This window comes from Orycteropus afer, unplaced genomic scaffold, assembly GCF_000298275.1.
Source record: "Orycteropus afer afer isolate SDZICR_OR568_19922 unplaced genomic scaffold, OryAfe1.0 scaffold00087, whole genome shotgun sequence".
Lineage (NCBI taxonomy): Eukaryota > Metazoa > Chordata > Mammalia > Tubulidentata > Orycteropodidae > Orycteropus > Orycteropus afer.
In genome coordinates, this window is record NW_006921674.1 from 8,494,062 (window position 1) to 8,515,126 (window position 21,065).

Below are 21,065 nucleotides of genomic sequence, written 5' to 3' on the forward strand. Positions count from 1 at the left end.
ACTACTGGAAAGATGTTTATTTATGTTTTATTGACCATGCAAAAGCATTTGATTGTGTGGATCATAACAAATTATGGATAGCATTGAGAAGAATAGGAATTCCAGAGCACTTCATTGTGCTCATGAGGAACCTGTACATAGACCAGGAAGCTGTCGTTTGAACACAAGGGGATGCTGCGTGGTTTAAAATCAAGAAGGGAGCATGTCAAGGCTATATCTTTTCACCATACTTATTCAATCTGTACACTGAGCAAATAATCCAAGAAGCTGAATGATATGAAGAAGAACGTGGCATCAGGATTGCAGGAAGAATCATTAACAACCTGCGATACGCTGACAACACAACTTTGCTGAAAGTGAGGATGATTTGAAACACTTACTGATGAACATTGAAGAATACAGTTTGCAGTATGGATTACACCTCAATATAAAGAAAACAAAAATCCTCACACCTGAACCAATAAGCACCATCACAATAAATGGAGAAAAGATTGAAGTTGTCAAAGACTTCATATTACTTTGTTCTACAATCAACAGCAATTGAAACAGAAGTCAAGATATCAAAGGACATATAGCACTGGGAAAGTCTGCTGCAAAAGACCTTCTCCAAGTGTTGCACCCAACCCAAGCCATGGTATTTTCATTCACCTCATATGCCTGTGAGAGTTGGACAACGAATAATGAAGACCGAAGAAGAGTTGATGCTTTTGAGTTGTGGTGTTGGTGAAGAATGCTGAAAGTACCATGCACTGCTAAAAGAACTAAAAAATCTATCCTGGAAGAAGTGCAGCCAGAATGTTCCTTGCAAGTGAGAATGGCCAGACTTCGTCTCACCTACTTTGGTCATGTTGTCAGAAAGGACCATTCCCTAGAGTAGGATTTAATGCTTGGTAAAGTGGAAGGTCAACGAAAGAGGGTAAGGTCCTCAACAAGATGGATTGACACAGTGGCTACGACAATGGGCTCAGGCATAGCAGGGATCATGGAACTGGCACAGGATTGGTCACTGTTTTGCTCTGCTGTACATAAGGTTGCTATGAGTCAGAGGATGACTTGCTGGCACCTAACAACAACAACATGACAGAAATGGAAGACAGAGCCAAATGGCATTTCTTACACTGGCACAATTATCAGTGTGACTGATAAACATTCACGTAATTATTTTGTAATCAAAACAGAGAGAGAAAGTGAGAGAACAAATATCAGCTGTTACATTCTTCCATTGTTGCACTGGAGATGACAGTGGGATATGAAGACTAGAAAGCCCATTTGAGACCTGGATGCTGATAGCTCTCTGCCCTGAGTGCAAGCCAGAGAGCATTTGGTCACAGATTACTATTAAAAGAATCTGTAGATTCTACCACAATAATTCCTCCTCAGTACTTAAGTGTTTGATTTGTATTGCAGGATTTTGCATTTCTAAAACCATCCCCATATCTTTTGCCTCTTTATACAGATTATAAATTCCTTATTAGCAGAGTTGTTTCCCCTCCTGGAAATTTTATATCTCATCAGGTAATTAACAATGTGTGGTAGTTATGTTTGTGTGTCAACTTGGCTGGGCCTGGTTGAGTGGCTGGGCAGCTGGTGGTAGTTATTCCCCATGAGGAGACTGGCAATCAACTCCATGGTGGGATCTGCCACAAACAGCTGAGTAGCTGCCTTTGGGATGTTGTCTGCTTCCTGTATATAAGGAGGAGCCTTGGGAATGGTCTCTAACTTATGGCACAATTGGAGCCTGCATGCAGCCATGTCATTGTTCAGCAGCAGCCTGCCATGCCCTGATGACCTTGGGACTTACAATGGACTTGAGTTAATGGCCTGACATGTGGTTTGGTAACATCAGGACTGTGCCTTTTTATTTGTCAACCTTGAGCTTGGCAGCCTCAGCAGCCAGCAGCTGCCTCTAGCTTCAATGGGCTGGGAGCTGAGGTAGAGCTGAAGCCCAAGGCTGAGGGCTTTCACCCAGCCCCTAGAGCCTGGCACTTTGAACTTGGACTTAAAGTTTCCAAACGGTAAGGGAATAAACTCCTGTTTGTTAAGGCCATCCCATTTGTGGTATATTTCTTGTCAGAATGGCAGTAGGTAACCAGAACACAATGTATTTCCATACTTTTTAATATATTTATTCATTCATTCATTTAATTAGCATTTAGTAAATATATAGAAGCCACCATAGTAGATGCTGTGAAGGTATGGAAATTAAAAAGATACCCTGGATCCCAGGGTTTAAGGTAAGAGACCAGGGAGAGAGAGTGCATGGAAGTCATTCAGGGCCCAATTATAGGTAACCTGGAGTGACTGTTAGGGCTTTGGTATATCTCCAAGTACTGACATGAGCAGTGGTCATTTAAGGTCCATCTTGGAGGTAGGGCAGACTAGAGAGTGACATTTCCTAAAGTGGGGAGAAAATTAAGATGCTATTACAATCCTTCAGAATGAAAGGACTCCTAGGACACAGGCAGTGGAGGAAAAAAGGAAAATGTGTAAGAAGACAGAAAAGCACAGCTGGGAATCTTAAGAGTACATTATTTGGACCTGAGGACCATCCAAGCCAGGCAGGGATTTATTAACTATCACCCAGCAGGCCCACTGCAAACTTTGCAACAGGGATAAATCCAAAACTACCAAAACTGCCCCAAAGCATGCTTGGTCTCTAAAACTAGAGGCCTTTGGTGTTCTCACTGTCACCTCCACTACCACCTCTGGGACACTGCTGGAAAAGTAGATCACCCTCGATTATACACCACCACTACAGCCAACACCCCAGCTACTGCCACTGCCACCTGCCTTTATCACATTACATATTACAGTGTTTGCATTTTTATCTCCCTACTAAATCTATAATCCCTCTAGGGTAAGGACTGTATCCTCAGCGCTTAACATAAAAAGATCATCAGGGCTGCTAAATTGGAGGGTTGGCAAAGATGAGGGAGAAAGGCCCTTGGTGAGATGGATTAACAGTGGCCAAAACAATAGACTCAAACATAGCAAGTATCATGATGGTGACAAAGAACTGGAAATGTTTAATTTTGTTATATATACAATTGCTATGAGTTGGAGCTGACTTGTCAATTAACAACAATAATCATTGCCTGTTACTTTTTCCATCTACCCCCATCAACTTTACAGTCTCGTTCATCCATTCACTCATGTGCTCATTCAATATCTACTAAAGGTTTCTGGGTGCCCAGGATAATCTGGTTGTTGTTGTTGTTGTTAGGTGCTGTTGAATCTGTTCCAACTCATAGCATCCCTATGTACAACAGAATGAAACACTGCACAGTTCTGTAGCATTCCTGACAATTGTTGCCACGCTTGAGCCCATTTTTGCAGCCACTGTGTCAATCCATCTCATTGAGGGTCTTCCTCTTTTTTGCTGACCCTCCATTTTACCAAGCATGATATCCTTCTCCAGGGACTGGTCTCTCCTGACAACATGACCAAAGTATGAAAGGCAAAGTAATCTGGTTACCAAGGGCAATCTCCTGTCCTCATGGATCTTAAAGCCCCCATTTACAACCCCTAAATTTTCTTCCTTTCACCTTCTCATTTTTGCTAAGTCTCATCCCACCTTCCTCACTTATGCCACTTTTTTTTCATGCTTTTCTTCTCATTGGTCTTTGCTTATTCAAAAACCTCCTGCTGCCATACTTGTAAATCTAATGTCAATCAATGTAGCCATCTGTTTAGCTAGTCTTTTGTGAGATTTGCCATTACATTTTCATTATTGGGAATGTATTATAAGTGGCATACATCACTGTAAATTGTAATGTTATAAGATCATCATTCTCATTAGTGAGAATGGCATGCTTAAGATACCTGATCACTTGAGTATTTAACAAGTAGACAGTCCTACATCAAACCACCTTGATTTAACAAGTATTTAACAAGTAGACAGTCCTACATCAAATCACCTTGTTTATCTATCACAAATACCTATCTTACCTTTACCAAAATCTTAGACTGTCATGTTCCAAAACAAGGTGAAGGTTAAGTAAGTTCTCTTAGGCAAACTACTGGAAATAATCACTAATGCCTATCCCCATCATGAGTTCCTTTCCATTTCTTCACCCATTCTATCTATCATATCTCCTAAAACCTCATCTCTCTCTGCCTACTCTCTCAGTCAGACAACTCTTCTATTCGGCACATTCCCTCAGCAAGTGAGTCCTTTATAGCAGACTTCACTAATCTATTTCAAAAAAGGGACCCTATAGTTCCTCCTGTAATCTATGTGCTGGGTAAAAATTCAGAAGGAGAGTAGTGACAGGTAAATTTGAGGTAATAAGCAAATTTGTTGATAGGGAAGTGTGTGACCAGGGAATTATCATGTAAAATGATCATGAAAACAATCTGAAAGTGGTGAGGACAGGATGATGGGTGGCTCCTGCCTGCTGTAATCTGATCCTCCTCCCACCAAGTGCCAAGGGACTGAAAAGGCAGAGACTGTGGCTGACAGTATCTTACAGTCTCCAAAATGTTGGTTTTTACCTCCTTCAACTAGACCTAGAACATGGTTCCATAAGAACTCACCTCTCATATTTAGGGCACACAATAAATACTTAGCTGAATGCAGAGTTAGTAAAAACTAAAGTACTAACCTGTAACACATAGGTCTCACTTTATTGAGCAAAATGTTTTTTAAAAAAAAAAAATTATGAAGATAATTTAAGAAGACCATAAAGATTCATTCTAATAATCTCCTGTTATTTCTATACAAGAGAGAGACAATCCTGAATTTATATGTGGCCAGGAAAAATAACAAGCCTATATAGTTTCAGAATTTCTGGGAAGACAACCTCACTTTTTGCAAGATATATTGTTTTTGATGTTGTTGTTAAAGGTCAAAGATTATGTATATGTGATACAAAAAATGAAAGGATGTCCATGCTGGTAGTGATAAAAGTATTATGCCTAAAGGACAACTATGCTTGAGAATATACTGGCCTTTATTTTCTCTCTAAATGAAAAAATCAGGCTCTCAATGTAGTAGTCACTGGTGTATTTTTAAGGGAAGAAAGAACCTTTGCAGAAGGAGAGTTTTTACCTTCACCAAAAGGAAGCCAGATTGCTGGCAATGAAAATTAAGAGGGGTCTGTGGGATTATTTAAAGTAACAGATGTGGTATAAAACCTGCAAGTGTTACAGTGTATTTGTAGCAGGTGATTAAATACTTTCAGATTTCAGAAGTATATACCATCTTATGCATGCACTGTGATTTTGGAAGTATATAGTACATTGGTTATTACCAACTGGGGAAAAAACAAGAGGGCAGAATGATGCAATAAAACAGGATGGCACAAACTGTAATAAACATAACAACTATAAACTTGCCAACATGAGACATCTAAAAGGAAACTCTGGGATCAGGAGGCAATTTATTCATGATTGACATTACTCAGGCATGGCAAGATAACTTCCAACTGGGATCAGAGCAGCCATGACTAGTTCTAAAAAAATAGGTGAAAAATATTGGAGCAATCTCTAGTAGATAAGGTCTGAAAAGCAAATTCTATCAGCCCAATATATCTAATTCAACAGAACTATGAAAAAATAAACTGCTATTTTTTTAGTACAAATCCAATAAGAAAATACAACTGTTATAAGGTAAGATTGCCACTATATAGCAGCACAGTAGATCTGTGCAGAATCTTTGAAAATTAACTGTATTTCTTACAATAATATTTCCAAAACCATTTAAAACAAGAGAATTCTATTTTGACCTTTCTTGTCCCAAATAATAAATAGAGGTACAAAGGTGTTTGAGTCATTCATTAAGTGACCATAATATAATCAAGTCTAAAATCATTCCCAAGAACATCTCATACCAGAAGGAGACCTGAAGGTCCATCTACTACTGCAGACAAACTGGGTAGTCGCATCAAATTACAATGTGTTCATGGCTTGCATGTTCAAATAAGACATGTCTACATAATTCCAAAAAGCAGTGTTGCTGTTTGCCATTTGTCAGACATCTGTTAGAAGATTCTAGATATGCATAATAAATAATAGTCATAACAAAGACTTTAATAAATAATATTGATAGAATCATCAATTCACTATTTCCATAACTAATAAGAGCCACAAGATATTTCTATATGGAATTTTGCCCAGAAAACTACCTCTTGAAAGATCTGATGAGAATATACATACCAAAAATATGTGGATGTGGAAATAACAATAATAATAATAATGTTCTCTTTACTGAAATATTTTAAATTAAATACAATTAAAAGCTTTATCAGTTAATCACTAAAAAAGGCACTTGTTACACATTTATGTAATGTATGACTGCAACGATGGGCTCAAGCATAGCAAGCATTGTAGGATGGTGCAGGACAGGGCAGTGCTCATTCTGTTGTACATGGGGTTACCATGAGTTGGAGCTGACTTGAGGGCACCTAACAACAATAGCAGGAGCTCTGGTAGCATAGTGCCTAAGGCACTTGACTGCTAACTTGAAGGCTGGCGATTCAAACCCACCAGCCACTCCATGGAACGAAGGTTGCGCAATCTACTTCCATAGTGATACCTCCTCAGAAACCCAAGGAGGGTTCACCATGAGTCGGGTCCAACTCGATGGCACATAACAACAACAACAACAATAGCAACATGTAATCCATAAGAGGAAATTCAGTACACGTGTAAAATTAACTATGGAAAGTAAGCATTTAAAATATGGTTTTAAAATATAAAACATATTTATAATAATAAAGAGTAAGAGAGCAATTAAAAAAAAAAAAAAGTATCCATTTTTCCTCTGCAGTGTTCTTTAAGTAAAGACCTTTAGTTCAGACCTTCATAAACTCAAACCAGGACTATGAAAATTTGTATCCTAAATAGTTTTGCCTGTTTCAAACACAATTAATTCTCTCATCACCTGTTCGAAAACCTTTACTACTTCTTCACAAAATGAAACCTAAACTCCATGAACAATCTGTTTCCAAACATGTCACCACTAGTTCTCATCCAGAGAAATCAACCTTCCTCCCTGCCTTACTCACCACCCAGGCCCAACCATATTAACAATGCATTCCTGCCTTTCCACTTAATTTTGGTCTTCCTAAAATGCTCTCTCCTCTGCCCACATACCCAAATCTTGAAGACAGGACACCCACATGTTTTCTGGCCAACCAGGGCAAAGTCCTTGTCATTGGTACCATCCAGAAACCCTTAGTGTATATCACTATATATACTAATTCCACCATTTGTCTGTCAGTTTGTCATGCAGTAATAACTTTTGTTTTGCTATGACACTGGAAGCTTTGTCACTGGTATTTCAAATGCCAGCAGGGTCACCCATGGTGGATAGATTTTAGCAGAGCTTTCAGACTAAGACATAACAAGGAAAAAAAAGTTGGATATCTACTTATGAAAATTAGTCAGTGAAAACCTTATGAAAACAAAACATTGTCCAATACAGTGCTGGAAGATGTACCCCAGGCTGGATGGCAGTAACGGACTCAAGCATGCCAGTGATCAGGAGGATGGCATGTCACCAGGTAACATATCATTCTGTTATACATACTCCTTAAGTTAGTATTTCCTGTACATGAGGTTGCCATGAGTTGGAGCCTGCCAAAGAGGCAAGGAGGCCACATCTTCTGACTTCCTCTAACTACACAAGAGAAAGACAGAATCACCATCAGTAGCCCAAGGCCTATTCCTGCCAGGCCAGACATGCTGCCTCCCTCCAACCCTTTCACCAACCCTGACACCAACCATTCCTCTCACAGCACTCACCACCTTTCTGCTGGGTTTGATAATTCACTGCAGTGGCCACACAGAACTCACAGATTATGGGATTTATTAGGGAAGCACCAGGCTACAATTCAAGTTCAGGAAAAATGCTCAGTCTCTTTCAGCCCACTGTCTCTCAGCCAACAGTCTCTCACAGTCTATCTCCCAGCAGTGCATGTCCTTCAGTGTCTCACTCAGCAATGCATGTCTCTTGTGTCTCTTTCCCAGCAGTGCATGTCTCTCCAGAGTGCATGTCTCTTTCAGCAGCATGTCCTTCTCAGCCAGCAGTCAGAGAGAAGGTTGGCTGAGGGATAGCGGGCTGAAAAAGACTGAGCATTTTTCCTGAACTTGAATTTTAGCCTGGTGCTTCCCTAATAAATCCCATAATCTGTGAGTTCTGTGTGGCCACTGCAGTGAATTAGCAAACCCAGCAGAAAGGTGGTGAGTGCTGTGGGAGGAATGGTTGGTGTCAGGTTTGGTGAAAGTGCTGGAGGAAGGCAGCATGTCTGGCCTCATAGGAATAGCCCTTGGGCTACTGATGATGAGTCTGTCTTCCTCTTGTGCAGTTAGAGGAGGTCAGAAGATGTGGCCTCCTTGCCTCTTTGGCAATTGCTGTCAGGAGTGGGATGATTGCTTGAATAATCTCTCTCAGAAGATCAGCACAAGGCCAGTCCCCGTGAGGTGGAGGTTAAAGATGTCCCAAATGTCCAAACTACTGAGCTACTCCATCATTTCAGACATTAATTCCTCCTTCTCCTCCCAGTAATTTCTCCCATCTTAGGGTTCTGTGAGGTGTTACAGCAAAATACAGAACCCTAAGATGGGGGAAAGTACTGGGAGGAGGAAGAGGAGTTAATGTCTGAAATGATGGAGTAGCACAGTAGTCTGGACATTTGGGATATCTTTAACCTCTGCCTTATGGAAACTGGCCTTGTGCTGATCTTTCTGAGAAAGATTGTTCAAGCAGAGCCAACTCAATAGCAACAACATACATTAATGATTCTTGTCTATAACTAGTATATAACCTAATATTCCAACTGTACTACAAAACTTAAGGACATTTATTACTCCATTTCTGTATATTTTAACACTTTTTACCCAACCTCCATTCCTCCAACCACCACTATGGCCAGAGTAGCATATTTCCAATTCAGGTGCTCAGCTAGCATCTAAGTCAAAGACACAGAATAGCAAATGACTCATGGAAGGTGAAAGCTAATTACTCCTTAATAATATAAGGGTAATTTGGACCAGATAAGGGGAGTTCTAGCAGCATAGTGCCTAAGGCATTTCACTGCTAACCAGAAGGCTGGTGGTTCAAATCCACCAGCCACTCCTCGGAAGGAAGACTGGGCAATCTACTTCCATAGAGATACTGCCTCGGAAACCCAAGAAACCCAAGGAGGGATTTCTATGAGTCAGATCCAACTCGATAGTAGGGAGTTTGGTTTGGGTTTTATTTGTTTTGTTTTGTACCAAATAAGACTTTTGAGGTATGAAATTATTTTTTCCTACAAAATTTCTGAGGATTTAGCATGTGATATGAGGGTATTAAGTAATTTTCTTCCAGCAGACACAGTGATGGGATTGTCTTGGATGTCATGCTTTTCCTACATGTGCCCAAAACACCCTCTGTTTATCCCACAACAATTCACTTCAAATGCCCACTCATTTGTCTGACTATACCAGTGGCTCCTCAAAAAACAAAAGAGAATGTTTTCCATTTCTTATCTCTATGTATTAGCAGGCAGGTAGTAGGAATTTAGTCAATGAATGGCCTAGCACCATGATTAACTAAAGCAAACACAATTAAAGGATAACCTTTAGTAGGCACATAAATGTTAAGCAAACGTAATTCATGCCTGTAATACCAAATGAGACATACAGCCAAAATTCTAAGAACTACGTTTATATAAGTATTAACTACAAAAATAAAAACATAAATTTCAAGAGAAATCCTACATAGACATGCATGCATGTATATGATTTTATACAACATAGAACATTTTTAAAAGAAAGCACAGTTCTTGAGAGGGAGAATAAGGGGATAGAGGAGAATTTTCTACCTCCCACCTTTCTGTATTGCTTTAAAAAAAAAAAAAAAACTATGCAACATAAAATTAAGTATATACACAAGGAGTAGTCTAAGGGCAGTTATAACTTAAAAAATAATAATAAGTAGTAGTCTATTGTTAAAGTGAGACAAGAGAAATTGTAGACATGGCTTGAGCATTAAAGAAAACATGAACCAGACAGTGATGTTCTGGAGGTCCAATGGGGAAGGTTTTGTTTGTGTTTTCAACATTGTAACTTAATATCATATAAAAATGGACAAACTTCTCCTTAAGTTAGTATTTCCTAATTTGAATTATTCTTTCATCTATGTGCTCAACAGTTCTACATATTTAAGGATGGAATTACCCAAAGGCATAATTCACCCTTTCAAGTAATAAAAAGAAATGGCAAAATTCTTTGTCTAAGTTATGACATAGTAATTTTAAAAAAATTAAAAGAAAGTTCTCATTAGATATTCAAGGAAAAAAATGCAATTCCTCCACAAAGATCTGTATTAAAATACACTTCACAAATAAAGTGTTCAATCCTCATAATGGAAAGTGTATACTGAAGAATGCCTAGGTGTCGCACATCTGCTGTTCTATCTTTTGTCAGAGTAGTGAAATCTGTTTTTCTGTGAAAAATTTGAAATCACATGGCGTAAGTCACTTGCAGGAAGGCCTTCTTATCTGTTCATGGCAAGCCCCTAAAATATCTAGCAAATAGCTTCTTAGCGACCATGTGCTCAGTGAATGGCATTCCCTCAAATGGTATACATTTTTATATATCAACATAATATATATATATAACATAGCTCTGATAAGTAAGGAAATAATTTCTGTACCCACCTGCTTAACACTTTTACTATTATAAAATATATTTAAAACGTAAATGAGAAAGACCACTTTGACAGAATGACTCAGAACGCAGTTTGGTTTTAACTAGAAGCAATCATCTCCTGGAGTTAATCTAGTGAACTGCAGGGAGTTTAGCATGGTTCTCCTAAAAGAAAAGGATGGAGACGGAGGGGCCACCGGATATTGGCAGTCAGAATTCCCAGTTTCATCATACGCATTTTTGACCTGGAGAGGGTTCTGCACACATTGACACAGTCTAGTTTCTATCTATTAAACTACATTAAAAAATAATCATCATGTTTTCCTTTCTAAGAATCAGGATTCCTATTTGTACCTTGTAGGGCTTTTGGAATACTTCCTCTGGCTCTCATCATCCCACCACCTTGCAAAGATGAGAAGAGAGTTGCTTTTCCTACCATTCCTGCCATCTGGAAGATCCTTTCTATTTCATTCCTCCTCGTAAATAGTCCATCTGTGCTCAAATCTCACGGTGAAATGCATCCTTGATCCTCTGCCTCCACCTCTTAATTTCTTTCTTCTTTGGTTGCTATCTTAAGATTCAATTTTTCTACATCAAGCTCTTGTTTTCCATATTTTGTTATGCTGGCTGCATCCTTCTGGTTAATCATTGTGAGGGGAAAATTTTAGGATCAACCTCCTTGAGAAAACAGAGACATTATGATTCTGACTATAACTGAGACTCTCATGGCCTTCATACGAATGCAGTAAGCCACAAAATTGCTTCAAATTTTTCTGAGCTAACAGACAGCATAAAAATGTCTATTACTGGCACAGTTATTTTAAAGGACAAGGAGGAGGGAGAATATAGTTTAGAAAACTTTACAGATATATAGAAGTTTGAAATGTATCCAGACCAGATAATTAATGCAATAGTTGTAATATTTCTTCAACTGTGAGACCAAACCAGGCCACAAAAAGAGAAGATACAAAAAATAGCATACACCTACCTGAGGGTATGGGGAAGTCCTGGATTTTGACTTTGAGCTGGAGAGCCTGGACTTGGTCCCCTTCCTGTTGTCAGTCATGGTGGGGGTAGAGCTGCTGGCGTAGGAGAAGGCTGGTTTGGAGGCTGAAATCTGATCCAGAGAGAGCTGCAGCCCTTTGTATTCTGTGTCTCTGCAAGATGGTAAGACAAAATCCTTAATCAATCACTACAAAAAAATGGATTCACATCTTCTCTAGTTAGGAATGACAGTTATCTGTATTTGAAAAGGAGGCAAGCAAAAGTTAGCCATACAGCTGGTTTCCTCAAACACTGCAATTATTCTAGAAAAGTCTGCCATGTTAAGGTAACTGACACCTATATCACAGCCAAAAGACATTATATCTTCATGAAAATGTGTTTATTAAAAATATATTTTGCTTCATTTTTGTAAGTAGAAAATCAAATCCATACATCTTCTCTATGCCTTTATGTTCTTATTGGTAAGCTATGGATTATAAAACCTAGTCTAAAGGTTTCCTGACTGGAGTGAGTGTAACAGGCATGCTATCTTATAATTGACAGAAAGAAGGTCTTCTATTAACTGTTCTAAGATCAGTCACTTTGGTAAATATTCCAAATATTGTTATATCTAGTTAACTAGTACAATCAGGCTTACAAGTAGTTAGAGTCTCTAAGTGATGCAAATGGTTAATCGGATCTGCTGCTAACCAAAAAGTTGGCAGTTTGAGTCCACCTAGAGGTGCCTCCAATGAAAGCCCTGGCAACCCACTTCCAAAAACCCTACTGAATACTCCCTGGAGCACAAATCTACTCTGGCACACATGGGGTTGCCCTGAGTTAGAATCCACCCAAGAGCAACTAGTTCCATTCAATGGGCTAACTACTTCAGTTACCTTAGGGTACATTTTCCCACTAGTTCTTTCCATTCCTAAATTCATTCAATAAGTATTATTGAGCTCCTAAAACCAGACTTTGTGCACTGTGGAGATATATGGATAAATAAGATAGATATCGTCTTCACCCTTGTGAAAATTGCAGTCTATTTGGGAAAAGAGATAATAAACAAGCATAATAATTACAGTTTGTGATATGAAGGGGGCAAAGAGTTTATCTTAGAGAATGCATTACAAAGGTATCGCTTGAGATATTGAGAAGCGGAAGATGACAGTGTTGGCCCTGTCCATAGGTACAACCTTAGCCTGCTTCCAGGTAACAGTGGATCTTGTCTAACTCCTCAGTTTTCATAAGAGGATATCAACCCTTCCCACTGACAAGCAAAATACGATGTTTCAGAGAGTTTTTATATGAGGACTCATGGGAGAATTTTCTCTCAGGTTCCATAACTAGCTTGGCTGCTCCTGGGTAATTGATTTCTTTGTTTTATCTCGTGGACACTGTGAATCATATAACTCATCATGCTTCCCTCTTTGCACTGGGAGTCAAAAACCCCCAATCCCTGAGTCCAATTGTAACCACATCTAGCAAGTGTACAAAGTCCTCATGGCAGGCATTTTCTGCAACAAATTCAACTAGCTTCCTTTATTTTCATATCTTGTTTTCCCTTTTCTCTAATAAGTTCACTTTTTTTAAATTTTCACATGCATTTTTAATACTCTTTGGATTAAGTTGGTTATATACAATTTAATAAATTAATATAATTATAAATGTAAAAGAGACTGGCACATTTCCATGAATCACCAAATATTCATTTATCTTCTTTTCTTTTTCCTTTTCCCTATTGGTTCTTCTATAATGAGGTCAGGCAAAAGCAAAAGTATAATTCAGACAAGAAGCTCTCAAGTGACTAGGAATACAAAACAGCTAAGAGCTCCAATAATATCACTGCCACAAACTACAGTGTGATGATATATGTCAGCAGATAAAATGATTTCATATCAAATAATCCATTTGTTCAGTGCAAGTATTAAAAAATATATATCCTATGTAAGCAACAAAAATTTAGAAGGTGGCCATGTAATTTGTTTTTCAACTTGTGAAGTCTGATTACATCACTGATCTGCTTTACTACTCTAATTAAGTCCTTCTAAGAACAACAAACAACACAGACTGTGAGCATTCCTCAGTCAGAAATGCAATGCCTCCAAAATGTGCCTCTCACCCATCACAAAATCTCAAAAACTTCGTTCATCAACCCCTCACTTCATCCAAAATAGTTCTCTTCAAACTGACCTTATGCTTTTCTGACTCTCTCCCTCTCACATCATACACCTATGAAACTCCTTTTATAAAGAAACATCTTAAATCACACTCATCTCTATGAATCCCTTCCTGATGGCTAAAATTATTCATTCATCCATTCAATAAATATTTGTGGAATGTCTTCTCAGTGCTAGGGCTAGGGAGATACCAGTAAACAGAAGGATAAAGTCCTTGCTTTTATGAAGAAGGCACCAGAGCCAGTTTCTGAAGGAAGTGGGAAGGGGATCAGAAACCATCTTTTTTTTTTTTTTTTTTTCCTAATCTTTATTTTTCAAGTGATTCTGTCTTGTCTTTCTAAGTGGATTCTAAGTTCCTAGTGGAAAGAGTCAAGTGAAAATTTTCTATATTCCAGTGGCCCTTGCATAGTATTTCAAATATGTGGAAGAGGAAAAAGATGACAAGGATACAACCAAGGGTTTTTCACTAATGACTACTAACAATTGCAATCCAATAGCCTTTCTCTATGGGAAAACAGCCTGCAATATTGTGAGTCTCCCAACTAACTGCCCTTAGATCATTTATTCTAACTCTGACTGGAGATGCAGCAGCCACACTTTGGCATCTCTTCTGTCCGATGGATAGCAGAGCATCTATTCTGTCCCTGCCTGGCCAGACCTAGAGTGGCAGTGAAAACTGTGCAGCCCTTAAAATATGACAAAGTAACCTGGAAATCATTCCCAATGTGACATATCAGCACTGGATTTCATGGCTATATAAGCAGAGGCTAAATAAGAATTCACTTCTCTCTTCAACACTTTCAGCTCAATAATTGAAAAAGACTTTACAAAATGTTTGCTTAATTTCAATGACAAAAGTACTCCAAATTAAGTAGCCATAAATAAAATTTTTTAATTGTATCTAAAATTTTATTCATTTAAAGTTCTACATGTTGTTATTGTTGTTATGTGCCGTCGAGTCAGACCCGACTCATAGTGACCCCTCCTTGGGTTTCCAAGGCAGTATCACTACGGAAGTAGATTGCCCAATCTACCTTCCAAGAAGTGGGTGGTGGGTTTGAACCGCCAACCTTCTGGTTAGCAGTCAGGTGCCTTAGGCACTACGCCACCAGAGCTGGTAATAAATATAAAAAGTTATACAAATACACTTAAGTTAATATTAAAAAAATCACTGCTTCAGTGCACATCAACCAATACAAAAATAATCCATCAAAATTAAATGGTAGACCATGAAGTTGGGTAGATCAGGGTTTTAACCCATCTCTCTGCCTCTAATTATGGAGCAACCCATCTAATCTTCAATTTCCTCTTTGTAACTTATAGGGTTGTTACGAGGTTTAAATGAAATAGTATATGAGAAACTCATAGTGCAATGCCCACAATGCAGTAAATGCTTAATAAATAGTAATTACTATTTCTTAACTTCCACACTCTGTGGCACTTCCCAACACCTGATTTCCCCAGAACAATAGTTTCACTTTGGCAGTGATTGTAATACACTTAACTTTAACTGCCTCTTCTGCTGCTCTGTATTTCTGTCCTTTCTACTTCAAACTCATTTTAACTTATTCCATTATATTTCAGTCTCTTAACCCCTATTGCAGTATGGCCAAATATTTATTAAGGAAATTTCAATACTTCCAAGTCAGCAAATGGAGACTTTATAGCAATATGGACACCTCCCTCTAAGAGGAGTTTGGTCTTCCTATTTTCTGTGTTTTCATGAACATGCAAACATGTGAACATGTTGCACACCCAACAGCCCAAAATATATGTTAGGATGAAAAGCACATTAAAAAAATACCCACACACAAAAAAATTACCCACTTAAAGAAAGACACTTCAAGTGTGGTTGATATGCTGCCAAGAACAGTTCTGAATGGTGGATTCATGAAGAATAAAGCATTTGTTTTACTTTTGGAATTCTATTAAATTGAATATTTCATTTGTAACCTAAAAGGTTAGATGCTGACAGGAATCACATTAAATTCCATTTCCTTCCTCCAGACAAAGAAGAATCTGCTCCTGCCTCTTCTGTCCCTCTGTGAGGCACATTTTGGTATCACACACATCCTTGATGTTACCTGCATGCTTAGTAAAACCATTTAGTGCTTCTGTTTACAGAATGGGACAAAATAAAATACTCAGCTGCACAAAACACGGACTCTAAAATAAGTGTGGTAGAGTTTGATTGGCTGATTTTAATAAATGAAGACATAACACTGCTCTACTTCTAAAGCTTTATTTAAGGAAATCAGGTAGACACTATTTGGGGCTCTGCAGGTAACCCTCTCAAGGGCACCTCATACTGCCCTCTTGGAGATGATAACCATATCAAAAGACAAACTGTAGCATATGCCATTTGGCATATTTTTCAAAATAGCTGTTGATTCAAAAATGGCAGTTCACATTCTTTTTCTTCCTTTAATGACTTGTGCCAGATCTGCAGACATCCTCAGGTACTTCAGCTCTGAAAGCAATGTGAAATGGGTAATTTACAATCACTGAGGCTTGCAGCTTGTCAATCTCACCCATATTTGTACAGACCAAAGTAATCCTCTTATTCCATTATGGACAGTCAGAAATCATCCAATTTGCAAAATTAACCATCTGAGTCTACTCTAAACTTTATAATAGTCATGTACATATTTGAAATTACTCAAATTCCAATAGAAAAAGAAAGGGGCCCTTTTTGTTCCACTGGCCTTCCTCAGTCTTCCCTTCAGCAATATGCCATGACCACTCATGAGGAAAATGTTGCTTCGTCATGTGGGAAGCTTCAGTGTGATTCCAATGCAAAGGAACTAGAAGGTGTCTTTGATGTTAAAATGTACTGTCAGCTTCAGAGAAATGCACTACGACATTTACATCCTTTCATCTGGGACACTGACTTCCATAATGCCAACAACAGCACTAACATAGTTACAACCTTCAAATGAGTTGGAACGAGTGTACAGAGAAACAACCAACAGTATGTTATCAAGTCATGTTGATTAACAATCCTTTGCAAACATATTCCTCTTCAACTCCACCGTACCCAATTTAACTTCCATTTTAGACAACCCTGAATTTTTGCTTCTATCATTTTGGAATTTGCTGGCCCCAATTTTGAATTTGCTGACTACTTTGGAGTTTCTTTACCGACTTTATATTATGTGGCAGTTCTTAAAAGATGTTGCCAGATTTCCCAATTGAGCTATTAAAAAAAAAAAAAAAGAAAAACAGCTGAAGGTGATCAAATTACCCAGGAAAACGTGGAAACAAAGACATACGAATGATTTGGCTCCGCAGGCTCTGATTGAAATAAGCAGAGGATTGCATTAAACCATGATCGGATTAAATGGGAATGACTGTGCCTTATACTAAACTTTTTAATTGGATTCTATAGTCACTGTTACACGAAGTGCATGACCTCCTTTATATTCTGGCAGAGTTACTGCCTAGCCACTGGGCAAACCTCCACAACAGAGAGACCTACTTTATGTTTCATTTTCAGGTTTCTATGGAGCCCAGCAGAGATGGCTGATAAGGAGGATTCCACACTGTGAGTGGCTTACAGACTAAGACAATCTGTTGGGAAATTAGGCTAAGGCACCCTTGGAAATGTAATAGTCTCATACTAATAAGTGGATTTGTGTTTACTCCTTGTGGCTCCTTCCATTTGATTTGACAATTTTAGTCAGTCCCAAAAGTCCTTGGTTTTACATGAAAATGGCCTCTGCTTAGGAACCATCTTTCTCCATTCTAAAGATTTCATTCAATGTGTTATAGAGTGAATGGCACCACAAGGGGAAGAGATGGCCTAGACAGAAAGTTTACTATCTCATTGAGATTTCAAGAAGGAAAGAAATGAGTGTAAACAATAGACAAACAATAAGAAGCAAAATGTAAGTGAAAACCTGTAACACGTCAGTAAGATGTGGCAAAATCAACCATCCTCATAAGAATTCTGTCATACCTTCATACCAAACCCATGACAAAAGTTGAAATAAAGGTAAATCCAGATCTGTCCCCACACTGCATCTAATTTTGTTTCCTTACCACCCCCACACACACAGGCCAAAGTGATTTCTCCCTGTTGGTTCTCTTGGATTCCTGTGTCACTGGCTACTTAAACCATTCATTTGGCCCTTCTTAATTGTCTCATAGCATGGTGAATGTCAGTTCTTGACAACCACCTCCTAAGTTCCTTCTCTTAACAGTCTGTACTGCCCAACAGCAGTATCTTACATAGGTATCATTCGCAGGTGATTAACAAAATTATTCTCATCACAACAAACTTTCATCCCAAATCCAACTGTTCCAAATTTTGGTAAATGTTTTAAATGAATGAGAAAGAGATACCTGATAAGTAAGTTTATGTAAGGAATTTCTCAATTCCCAGAAAATAATTACTAATGATCATTCTGAAATTCTCTGACATCCTAAAGAAAAGAAACTAATTCTATTGTGTTTTAGTATAATGTACATTATATAAAATACACTTATTTTATCAAGCTATAGTTCAAGTATGGTATATGTGCTACTTAGGCAAGCCAGAATACTAAATTAATTTGATCTACAACCATTTATTTGGAACTATTACAATTATGCTGAAGGAACTAGAAGGAAGAGTGTTTTAAACCTCCAGAGAATTAACTTCTACAATTTGATAATAAATGTAGTATCTACATAAGGACATAAACAATTCATAAATTGCTGGGACACTTTTTTAAAAAGGTTTAGCCTCTCTAGCAATAATCTATATGAATCAAGGCAACTAACATATGTTATTCTTTTTCCTTTTAAACTCACAAAGATTTTTTTAAATGACAATAAATCCCAATGAAGATAAGATGAAATAAATGAGCATTCTTGTGTGCTACTGGTAAGAGAGTAAATTGACAATATTTATCAAGAGTCTTAAAAATGTTCATATCTTAAGTCTGGTAATTCCACTTCTAAGAATATGTCTTATGAAAACAATCAGAACTAAGTATCAAAAATTGATATACAAAGACGCTTATCACAGAATGAAAAAAAAAAAAAAAAACCCACTGCCATCGAGTGAATTCCAACTCACAGTGATTCCCATTGGGTTTCCAAGCTTATAAATTTTTATGAAAGTAGACTGCCTCATCTTCCTGCCAGGGAGCAGCTGGTGGGTTTGAACTGCCAACCTCCTGGCTAGCAGCCAAATGCTTATATTTAATTATAGAAATTATAGGATTATAGAAATAAGTAAGAAAAAACAGTAGTAGAGGAATTACTAAACTATGATATACTCATATGATAAAATATTATGCACTCATTAAAATGTTTTAAAGATTAAGAACATGAAAAACACTATTGATAAAGTGAAAATTTATCTCCTTTTTGATAAGGAGATAAATGATAGTTCACATGTACTCTATATGCATAAAGGAGCTCTGGTAGTGTAGCAGTTAGGATGTTTGGCTGTTAACCAAAAAGTCAGTGGTTTGAACCCACCAGCCACTTTGTGAAGAAAGATGGGGCAGTATGCTTCCATAAAGAAGCACAATGGGGGTCACTATGAGTTGGAAATAACTCAATGGCAGTGAGTTTAGTTTGGGGTTTTTTGGTACATGCATAAGGAGCTCTGGTGGTGACATGGTTAAAGAATTTGGCTGCTAAGCAAAAGGTTGGTGGTTTGAATTCACCAGCTGCACCATGGAAGAAGGATGAGGCAGTCTGCTGTAAAGATTTGCTGCCTTGGAAATCCAATGGGGGTCACTTTGAGTCAGAATCCACTCGATGGCAGTGAGTTTGGTTTTTGGTATATGCATACTTGAAGACAACTAAAGTATTAAGAATGAATATCTGGAAAATAGATTAAAGGTACTCTTTACCTTCTCTTCCTACCTCTCTTCATTGTCTTAATTTTTTCTGTAATAAGTGACTTTTATAGTCAGAAAAATGTTTTTAAAAACAATTAATTGAGGTAAATTTCAGGTACTCCCACCTCATAGTGAAATTGGTCCTCGATTTATTTTCTTTATTTTTCCAGGTTTTCTTCTTTATGAGTAATATTAAGTTACAAAAGAGAAAGTACTTCTGCATTTCTTGTCCCATAGGTGCAACTTATGTCATTTATAATTTATAAACATCCATATGCTCACTCAGTGCTTGTAAGTTTCATTTCCTTTCTGATCTCTCTTCTACCCATCTGACTTTACAGAATCATCAGTCTCTGAAGCCTTTCATATGAACTATAAGGTTCCATGTTTCCTTCTTTAGAGAATGCAACTTAAATTATTACTTAAAATAAAAAAGAAAGCCATGTTGTCTTTCCATATATAGTTTCTTAAAACAATTTAGTTTCATGGCATATTTGTCACTGTTCAAATGTAAAAAACCTAATTTTTTACCACATGTCCTGTAATGAAGAATTTAATTTTTTATGCTCAGAAATTCATCCTATATTTACCTATTAAAATTTTAAGTATATTTGTGAATCTTCCAGGTAGAAGATCTAACCAAAATCTATTGAATACATATAGCATTTCTGTTTATTTTTTCAAGTTGGTCTTTAAAAGCTAGATTCAAACAAATTAAATGAAAAACGTTCTACTTCCCTTTGTCAAAGGTATAAATTAAAAACTATCAATCTACTGCCCCACACTCCAAACACTTAATTTTAGCCCAATGTAAAGAAAGACAAAGTGATACTCATATCAGCCATGTTTGATTGTCTTACTTTTTTTTTTTCTTTTCAGTAAATAAAAAATGAAATGTATACATGTGACCCTAATCCTCTCTTTTCCACCTCTTTCCATTCTTCCCTACTGCCCACCCTCTGTGTTCACTTCCTCACCAGGTACTTCACTGTCATTTATTAATTAAACTGGTGAATTTCAAATGTATGTTCCCTTTGGGAGAACCCATTACATAATATTTTACACTTATTTGATTGAGAGTCTATTCTCCTAGGCATAACTTGCCCACTTAGTTCTTCTGGAAAATATAAAGGTCTCTAAGACTCGACGGCACATAACAACAACAACAACAACAACCCTTAGAAAGTGATTCTTAAACCCTAAAAATATCCTCCGGCAAGAGAAGTTGAAAGGAGCACAGCTCCTGTTTTTTAGTTTGATTTTCCACACAAACCCTACGAACAGAAAAGATACCTGTAATCATAACAAAATAATCTCCACAACATCAGGAAATCTGGATCCCATGCTCAAGGTCACAGAATCCTTGTATTCCCCCTTAGGGCCTGATGTGAGGAGCTGCGACAAGGCCAAACCCCGGGGCACTGGGGGA

General features: G+C 37.8%; 1 protein-coding gene across 1 annotated transcript in view; it reads right to left on the reverse strand.

Annotated features, from left to right (window-relative positions):
• Positions 1-21,065, reverse strand: part of SIM1 (SIM bHLH transcription factor 1) — an 88,011-nt gene that overhangs the window by 32,464 nt on the left and 34,482 nt on the right. Inside the window, exon 9 of the mRNA XM_007942264.1 lies at positions 11,624-11,792. Coding sequence (XP_007940455.1) covers positions 11,624-11,792 — 169 coding nt within the window. The remainder of the gene's footprint in view (positions 1-11,623; positions 11,793-21,065) is intronic.